We start from the raw sequence: 9784 nt of genomic DNA, 5'->3' as shown, positions 1-9784 counted from the left end.
AGCGTGAGCGTCCTATTTTTTTCTTCTGGATCCGCCGAAGCGGCCTGAAGTTTGGAAGAACGCTGTTTGTCAGTTCCCACTTGGAACTTGTAGGAACTCTCGGCAGTTCCAAGTTTGAAAACTATCGTCGCACAAAGCTTTCTTCTCCTACAATGCATAAGGCCGCAGAGAGATTAGTCGCACCGATTCAATCCAAGAATCGATTTTTCTCTGTACGAACACAGTTGATTAGCGCAAATAAAACAGTCGCCGCATTTATGGTCGGCCGATTTTTGACCAAATATTGTAAGAAAGCAAACCGGATCATGCTAAACTGAGGGCCCCAAGTAACTGAAGACACAATAATGATATCCTTACACTTCACAGAGTCAGAAAGCGAAATGAGTAACTCCCGTTCCCCTCTTGGAGTAGGCAAGCCCAAGGTTCTGACAGACCAGCGGGGGCAAAGATCATGCCATCTCCAGCAGTCTTCATCCCGATCCCGTCAGATTGAGAAGTGCTCCAGCAACTTCTTCATCTTGTCTACAGTATTGCAGATGCAGATCCAGTCGGCCGGAGTACCTCAAATCTGAGTACTCTAGTTTTGCATTACTAATCATAAAGGATGATTATAGCAGGTAGAAAATAGGTTAGCAGTTAAAAATTAAAAATTAAAAAATATTGTAATATCATTAAAAAAATATTATAATAATATTATATGGTGAATATTTAAAATATACGTTAAAAATAACCTTACGGACAGTGGCAGTGCGGCAGGAGGCTCGACTGAACCCGTGCACGCCACGCGTGTCATGCTCATGTGCCGATGCGCAATTACTGGAAGGCTGAGCCCTTGCTGGCTGCGGCGAGGGGTGGCCGGCGCTCGGCACAAATGTCCCTCACGTGGATCGTCGCAACACTGACGAAAGTACTCTGCTCTCTGCTGGTGCTGAGCCCGCCTCAGGCCATGTTCTCGTACCACCGGCCGTGGACCTGCCTGCCTGCCTGTCTTTGTGTACGTCCACGGGCTTCCAGGCGCACCGGAAGGTGGCACGTCCAACACAATGGCTGCTCGACCGTGCCAGCGACAGGTCTCGCAACCTGTGGAGCCATGGCCCTTAAAAACAGCTGACCCCGCTTCCTCGCCCCGCTTTCCTTTCGAGCTACTCGCAGCTAATGCCTGGCCGCTCTTCGCCGTGCGAGCCGGACGCCGAGGAGAGGACCGTGCACACGTGTGGTGCCTTTTGTTTGCTGATGATTTGCTGGAGCCGATGAGGCAGGTCGACGAAACAACCACAGCCGTTGCCGTCGGCGCCCGGCAGGTTACGTGCAAGCAAGCAAGAGCCACATAGTAGCACTTCTCTACTAAAAAAGGATGATCATATCCTTCAAATCCTCTATGTAGCTAGATAGGAGTACTAGACTAATACTGCAAATCACTAAGAGTAAAAATTCGGTCACCACGTTGGAAAAACACGGAGCACCAAACATCTGATTTCCGCGGCAAATTTGGAAATTTAGACAACATACGCGACCGTATTTGCGAAATTAGACAACATGTCGACGTATTTGCAAATCTAGCACTCGTATTCGGTATCTCAAATACCGAAATTTGATTTTCGGAAACTGAAAATCCGAAAACACCGTATTCGGCAACTGAGGTGCCGAATACGGCACTGTGGGCTGTATTCGGCACCTCAGTTGCCGAATACACCCTGTACTCTGCTGTATTCGGCAACTGAGGTGCCGAATACGGCCCACAGTGCCGTATTCGGCACCTCAGTTGCCGAATACAGCCGGCCGGCGTCCCATCCTCTTTTTCCCGCGTCACATCAATCTTTGTCACGTCACGTCGTTCGTTTTTTTGCATCCCGTGAGTTCGTGAGTTCGGCCGGCCGGTCAATAATTGATGCAGGATGCATGCATGTTGGTCTGCGGAGAGCTAAATAAATTGAGACCGCGAAGAAGAGAGCAGCACCAGAGCAGAGAAGGGAGCAAGGAATGCGAGGAGCGGCAGAGGAGCAGCATCTCGAGTAGAGAAAGCAGCAGCAGCGGCAGTTTAATACTTCGAGATCAGCCACTTTCGTACCGGTTAGTTATTAGATTACCTATTTAATACTTAGGTTACTAATAATATTTAGAGTAATTAGCTTATTTGGTTAGTCAGTTTCGAAATAGATTAGTTCTTTCGGTAGTAGATTGTTTAATCCGTTCAATTACATTTATTTAATTATATTAGTTTATTTAATTAGAGTACTCAGATTATTCTAATTAGATTATTTAATTACATTATTATATTACTTAGATTATTTAATTAGGGTACTTAGTTTATTTAATTAGAGTATTTAGATTATACAAATTAGATAATTTAATTACGTTATTATATTACTTAGATTATTTAATTAGAGTACTTAGTTTATTTAATTAGAGTAGTCAGATTATTCTAATTAGATAATTTAATTACGTTATTATATTACTTAAATATTTAATTAGGGTACTTAGTTTATTTAATTAGAGTATTTAGATTATACAAATTAGATAATTTAATTACGTTATTATATTACTTAGATTATTTAATTAGAGTACTTAGTTTATTTAATTAGAGTAGTCAGATTATTCTAATTAGATAATTTAATTACGTTATTATATTACTTAAATATTTAATTAGGGTACTTAGTTTATTTAATTAGAGTAGTCAGATTATTCTAATTAGATTATTTAATTACGTTACTTAGATTATTTAATTAGGGTACTTAGTTTATTTAATTAGAGTACTTAGATTATACTAATTAGAATATTTAATTACGTTATTATATTACTTAGATTATTTAATTAGGGTACTTAGTTTATTTAATTAGAGTAGTCAGATTATACAAATTAGAATATTTAATTATGTTATTATATTACTTATATTATTTTATTAGAGTACTAAGTTTATTTAATTAGAGTTTTGAGATTATACAAATTAGATTATTTAATTACGTTATTATATTACTTAGATTATTTAATTAGAGTACTTAGTTTATTTAATTAGAGTACTTAGATTATTCTAATATGTTGTTCACCTATTTGTTGAACCATGAAGCCTTAAATCATTATCATGGCTCATGGTGGTCTTCCCGAGCTTCTTCAGCAGCGGTACGACGAGAACCATAGGGGAAGGATGATATTCACAGGACAGCAGGTACCACGTTTATATGTGCTATTTTATTGCCACGATAATTTCGAACTAACTCTGTACATGTATTGGATAACTCATGCAGTTGGGTCCGTTACGAGCCCGGAGTGTGCACAAGATTAAGGAGTTGGACCCTCGATTCCACGAGCCACTCGCACGGGCGGGACTACTACCTTTCGCTCTCATGATGGCCGGAGCTCCCATGGAGGTCGGTGGTAGGACACCTCTCCCGGCAATTGATGAGGCACTGCTCACAGGTCTCGTCGACCGTTGGCGTCCTGAGACACACACTTTCCACTTTCCTTTTGGTGAGATGGCAGTAACACTGCGGGACGTGGCCATGCTGACCGGGCTGCCAATAAGGGGTGCCCCGTTAATAGTTTCGCGACCCGCAAGGGAGCAGTGGAAGGGTTATGTTGCAGATAGGTAATTATTTGTTATGTAATGCATTTAAAATATTACAGTGCTATTAAAGCGTCATTGACCATCTGCATCTTATAGGTTTGGTGTGCAATACGACGGGAAGGATGCTGGCCTCTCCATGTCCTGGGTTCATGGGCTGACACAGTTCGGTCCATGCCCACTGGATGCGGACGAGAATACACTTATGCAACACTATGAGGTGTACTTATACGTCCTGCTCGGAGGCATCATGTTCTGCAACACGGCAGGCGATTATGTCGTCCCACATATTGTATGGTTAGCAGCCCACCTCGCGTCACATCCTTATGAGCCTACATCTTACAGTTGGGGATCTGCAGTGTTGGCTGCAACCTACAGAGGATTGTGTGATGCAACCCAGCGAACAAAGAGGAAGGCAACCATTACAGGGTGCTTACATCTCTTACAGTTATGGAGTTGGGAGTACCTCCCGATTTCCAGACCTTGGGTGCTCAAGTGCTACTACCCAGTTCACATCTCTGATGGCATTGCAGATGACATAAGGCCAACGATGGGGTATCGGTGGATTCATGCCAGGCTAAGATGGAGTCAGCAGCAAGACCATGGTAACTACTCCAGGGTGATAAGTGACCTGGACATCCTTAGCGCTGATCTAGTGGATTGGGATCCATGGCGTATGGCACGAGTAAAAGAAATTGCAGATGGTGGACTCCTGGCATCCTCTTGTAGCCGTGACGCAGACTTATGGTTGACCACATGCTTCTTGTTGTACATGAACTGCGTGGAAGTATATTCTCCAGAACGTGTACAGAGGCAGTTCGGGTACCGACAGGTGGTGCCTGTTCCAGCACCACGAGACGCCGGACGGGCGCACGAGTAAGTGTGTTATTGTATGTTGCCTTAGTACATTGGTTATCCATGTTAACAAATTATAACTGTTTATGTCATGTACAGGTGGAGCTCAAAGGGGGGCGGAGGCACGCAGGACTGGGCATCTAAGAATGCCGAGTACATACGGAGGTGGACAGAATCAGCTGCGGTGGATGTCATCATTACTGCTGGACAATACGACGAGGCCACGTACTGGGACTACCTTGCTTGGTACCGTCCGCGCACGCGTGCCACCTTACTCAGCGGACCTGTACAGCCGGGCCCCAGACCCTTCCCCGAGGATCGTGCCCGCCTACTTCATGTTGTGGTAAGTGATGCGTTACTTATATTGGTTTTCTTTGGAAAATCTGTGTATTACTGACATGTCCCTCATCTTATACAGACTGAAGAGGCGTATGAGATGCATACGCAAGCGGATCAACCTTTTGGGGAACCAAGCAGGTCATCATCGCAGAGGGATCGTAACCCTCTCCGGGAGTACATGAGGACAAGAGGATCCCGCTTCCTAAACGCTATACGTGGTCTAGGTGGGTGTGCCCCGCAATGGAGGGGGTACGACCAACATGCCATGGACCCGTCTCGTGCCTCCCACAGCAGGCGGTCCTCCCACAGCAGGCGGTCATCCAGTGCTCGTGAGGAACCCGTCCGGTCAGAATCACGACATACATCTTCAGCTTCGGCGCGTCATGTCTCATGTTCCGGTGCTGAGGCCGAGGAGTGCACGCAGCCTCCTGCGCCCGAGCAGGTTACGCTGGGTTCACTAGCACCTCCGGCTACGATGACACCTCCGGCTGCAGCATCTTCTCATCAGGAGGACGTCGTTGACTACACGCAGCAGACCCCTTGCTGGAGCGACCCTAATGCTTTTGACTGGGGTGCTGCAATGCATGCGACCGCCACCTTCACTGATCTACTCGGCGGACAGTCCTCCCATGATCTCAATGAACCTGGAAGTTCACATTGGTACCAGCATGGCGAGCCTTCGGCACACTGGACTCCATCGGAGCACGTTCTAGGGCCGTCCACACTTCCGCACGAGGATCCTTCGGCATGGTACATGCAGAGCCGAGTAAGCGGGGGGGGATACACGTTCGGTGGGGTTCCCACAGGGCAGGCAGATGATGATGAAGACGACCAAGGGCACGCAAGGCAGGGGCCTGCGCAGGCTGCTGGGATGAGAGCCACACACCCGTCAGACGCTTACACGCCTGGAGATTGTGTGAGGCATCGTCGCCGTTGAGTAGCCAGGACAATTTGTCATGACACATGTATTATTGATTTTAATGTCGAGGTCATCCCTATTATGTCGTATTCACTGTATTGTTAATTTAAGAAATTCTCAGTACAGAGGAAACAATAGTAGTTGTAAAGCATAAGTAGCATGGAACCCGGTACAGAGGTTACACATAAAGAGCGAACAACAACAAACATTATCATGTACGATACGCCTAAAGAACATAATATCATGCCTTAAAGGAATAAAATATATAGGGTTACAATAGATGCTTAGGGCGAAGGAAAGTGGCGACGCAAATTAGCGTAAGAATTCCAGGTGCGATGGTCAAAGCTATCCGGGTAAGATGGTTGTCGTCTCCGAGGTGGTTCTGGGAAGTTGTAAAAATGAGTACGAGCAAATCCATCATCATTTTCAGGGTCATCGGTGTCCTCCGGAGATGGAAGCCTCGGAGGGCGGGGTCGTTGTGGCATGAAATCGTCGTCGTCGTCATCATCTTGAGGTTTCTCCGAGGTGGTACCACGTCCTATTTCCCTATCAGTTGTATGGCATCTCGATGTTGTGCGTGAACGTCCTCTTGCAGTGTTCCTAGAACTTTCTCCTGTATTTCTGTTCGAACGTCTAGGCATGGGGGGCATGAAATCGTCATCGTCTTCGTCCTCGTCATTATCTGGATGATTCGTAGAGGTCGCCTCTGTACCCCTTTGATTCGCTGACTGTCGTCGTCTTCTACGCGAACCAGGCATCACACCCCCGCCGAAGAGCATACACATCGTCAAGAAGTGTGAGATTTCTTTGTTGATCAACTGTTCGTCTTCCGGGAAAGCCTGACGCAGAAGAGGACCGTTCGAATCAATAGAAATAAGATAAGTAGGGTGACCAAATGTTTATATGACATACCTGAATATGGGATGCATACTGGTCTGGCGACATTACTATCGTTCTTTGCCTCCTAGAGAAACCTATCACAGAAGGATGGTCGGCCAGTTCGCGGACCCTCAGATACATTTGACGCCGGTGATACAAGAGGGCCCTAAGGTCCTCGGTGGTTACACATTGGAGTGGCGCGGTTAACCTAGAACATATGGGTCTTGCATGCAATTTCGCCACGGCTTGGATTATGTTGTTCTCCTTTAACGGATCATCGTTTCCTTCGCGCACAACCTGTAAGGAGGCATTAAGTGCTATAGCGATCGTTGCAGGTGTCCATGGAAAGCCTGTACTAGAGGATCCCGCCATAGATTTCTTGCTCACTGACTACCTGCGCTCTGTCTCTGTATCAAAACACGGATCCATGAATATTTAAGAAACACGAAATAAATAAATAAAATTACATTTACAATACAATGGTCACTTCTTGTCTAAAGGGGTACAGTGCAAACCACATAATGCACAATAAGTAGTACAACTAACAGGTGAATAACATTTTACAATACAAAGTCTCTAAGACAGTTCAGTTTGACAGTGGGCTGATAGTTTACTGACGGGTCGGGCAAGTCCTCCTGTCATGTCCAGGTTGTTTGCAAAGTTTGCACCTGCGAAGGCCATCAACAGCATCTGCTTCATCCATGTCACCTTGCAGCCTCGTAGATCTAGGCCTTCCAGGATCTGTGCGTCGTGCTCGTGGATAAGGTACCCACTTAGGGCCCTCGATCGATTTGTAGTTGGTTCCGATGTTAAAGGACCGCATCTTCGGAAGCCATGTGCTCCTCAATGCATCGATCGTGAAGTACGGTGATACGTACTGTGATCCGTCATTGCCACCTATGTCCCTGCAAGCGGCTAAGACATGCGAGCACGGGATATGGTGCAGTTTTGGCTTATTGCATGTGCACTTCACCTCGTTAGGTCCAAGTTGACATTGCTGCACGGTGTCCCCGGCGCTATACCCTGAAGCATACCTACGGCGGCACATGACCTCAAAGTCATTGTTGGCCAAGTCGTAGATCCTCGACCGATGAAAGTGTGCCTTGCTCCTCCTTCTTGATATGATTTGCTCCACCTTAGGTGAAAACCGTGTGCTGCACTTCATAGCAGCATTACCACGGTCTCGAAAGTAGTCCGCCGTTCTGTAGAATGTGAGCTCAATAATGGCACACAACGGGAGGCCCCGTACTCCCTTCAGGACATTGTTGAACGCCTCCGCTATGTTCGTTGTCATGATGGAGTACCTAACATGGGATACAATAATTTTAGAATGGCTATTTGCATAAGAATCAGTACAATATGATCATTACAATTCTATGCGCTAACCTGGCACCATGAGTGTCATGGATAAGGGCCCAACGCTCCGGCGGCTTCCCCGCTATCCACTGGCTAAATGTACCACGTGAACGACTAACGATAGTTTGGCCCCCAACCATTTGCGCCCGCAGTTGATCCTCCCCTGCTTGCTGGTCTGCCATCATCTTGCGAGTGGTCTCATTTAACTCTCTCCATATCTCATTGAACTTCGCCTGCTGGTTCTGAAGACATAGCCCTTTGAATCTCTTTACAAGCGACTTGCTGCGGTACCTTGTGTACAGGTTCGCGCCCAAGTGTCGCATGCACCATCTTCTCTCCACATCAGGCCATGCAATGGAGCAGTTTGTGCTATCATGCAGCACGTCCAACGCATGCAGAAGACCCTTGTTGCGGTCTGAGATGACGCAAACTCGTTCCCTATTTCCCACGACACGTGTCCTTACCAAGGTGAGGAACCACAGCCAACTATCATTGTTTTCACTCTCAACCATTGCAAAGGCGAGAGGAATGATCTGATTATTTGCATCCGCCGCCATTGCTGTCATAAGGGTACCATGGAACTTGCCGCTTAGAAATGTGGCATCCACGCATACAACCGGCCTACAATGCCTGAATGCTTCGATGCATTGTCCAAAGGACCAGAATAACCTAATGAGGTATCGGTCAGTGGTGCTATATGACCCATCATCTAGCCTGATCGACTCATCCGCCATGGCCCACTGAGTCCCTGGATTCGTCATGGCAATCTTCTGCAGTAGTCTTGGAGCATTGTTGTATGACTCTTCGAAGCTTCCAAACAGCATCTTCAACGCCTTCTGCTTCGCTCGCCACGCGGTGTGGTAATTGATAAGCATGCCAGTCTTAGTGTGCACCTCCCCCATAATCGATTTTGGCGACAAACAAATTTCTGTGCCAATAAGCGTGATGAGGAGTTGGGCTACGAACCTCGCATCAACAGCGTGGCTCACATTCCTAATAGCCTCTTCGCTGCATGTATGTGGAGTGTGTCTACTAATCACAAAATAGTTCTCATATTTCGGCTGATGTGCTCGTACGAAGTAAGGGCAATTTGGGTGCTTCGTACACCTGACCTCATACTCCGTAGGGTTAGACCGGGCGCACTTGTGGTCCCTTCTTGTTATTACAGCATAGTTGCTAATAAAGTGGATGACCTCCCCTCTGTTACGAAACTGTTGCCCGACCTGAATGTCGCTATTCTGGTATCCCCAGTTAGATAAGGTGTTATACTCAACGACGACACACTCCAGGAGCCCAGTACCACGAAAGTACTGGATCGCCGGGATCGGGTCATCATTGTCAGCAGCTTCTTCATCCCCGCTACCACCGTCTTCATTATCCATGCATCCTGCATCGACCTCACCAGGGTCCACTCTACCTCCCTCTCTACTGGAACTGCCCTCCCCGACATGCCCTCCATCCTCTTCATGCATCACCTCCTGGCTTGAGCCTTCCACAGTGGTCACTGCATCACCTTGCACCAGTCGTGACACTATGTTTACGTACACCGCCATATCAAAGTTCTCCTCCAATGCCTTGCGTGAGTACAAAGCCCATGCGTTGTTCCTACTCATCTCGAACAACGTATGGACAATGACCGAGCTATTTGGAACAAGCCGCGGCCGTACACCCTCTAAGACAACAGTATGGGACTGCTGGTTCACACGCAAAAGGCGCATAATATGTGATTTCAGACCATCTAGATCAATAGGTACCTCAACCGAACTCTCTATGTGCTGGCAGTTCTGAATTGTTACAAGTCTCCCGTGCAGAACTGTGGGACGTTCTCCATAATAAATATGAAAAATCATACCGTATCTCCTAAATAAATATACATG

The 9784-nt window shown here is 46.6% G+C and overlaps 3 protein-coding genes across 3 annotated transcripts; 1 reads left to right on the top strand and 2 right to left on the bottom strand.

Moving 5' to 3' along the window:
• The first annotated feature begins 3043 nt into the window (after positions 1-3043).
• LOC133884191 (protein MAIN-LIKE 1-like) lies at positions 3044-5690 on the top strand. The gene is made up of 5 exons (XM_062323537.1): positions 3044-3163; positions 3243-3583; positions 3659-4435; positions 4514-4757; positions 4833-5690. Exons 1-5 carry the CDS (start codon positions 3080-3082, stop codon positions 5688-5690), a joined length of 2304 nt encoding a protein of 767 aa, XP_062179521.1. The 5' UTR covers positions 3044-3079.
• Positions 5691-5922: 232 nt separating this feature from the next.
• On the bottom strand, positions 5923-6950 carry LOC133883981 (uncharacterized). Its single transcript, XM_062323397.1, has 2 exons — positions 6585-6950; positions 5923-6511 (listed from the first exon to the last, which is right to left on the bottom strand). Exons 1-2 carry the CDS (start codon positions 6921-6923, stop codon positions 5957-5959), a joined length of 894 nt encoding a protein of 297 aa, XP_062179381.1. The 5' UTR covers positions 6924-6950; the 3' UTR covers positions 5923-5956.
• Positions 6951-7001: 51 nt separating this feature from the next.
• On the bottom strand, positions 7002-8622 carry LOC133883980 (uncharacterized). Its single transcript, XM_062323396.1, has 2 exons — positions 7938-8622; positions 7002-7855 (listed from the first exon to the last, which is right to left on the bottom strand). The coding sequence occupies exons 1-2, from the start codon at positions 8471-8473 to the stop codon at positions 7162-7164; spliced, it is 1230 nt and encodes a 409-aa protein (XP_062179380.1). The 5' UTR covers positions 8474-8622; the 3' UTR covers positions 7002-7161.
• Between the last annotated feature and the right edge of the window lie 1162 nt (positions 8623-9784).

Source organism: Phragmites australis, chromosome 11, assembly GCF_958298935.1.
Source record: "Phragmites australis chromosome 11, lpPhrAust1.1, whole genome shotgun sequence".
Lineage (NCBI taxonomy): Eukaryota > Viridiplantae > Streptophyta > Magnoliopsida > Poales > Poaceae > Phragmites > Phragmites australis.
This window is presented reverse-complemented; position numbering and strand designations above follow the sequence as displayed.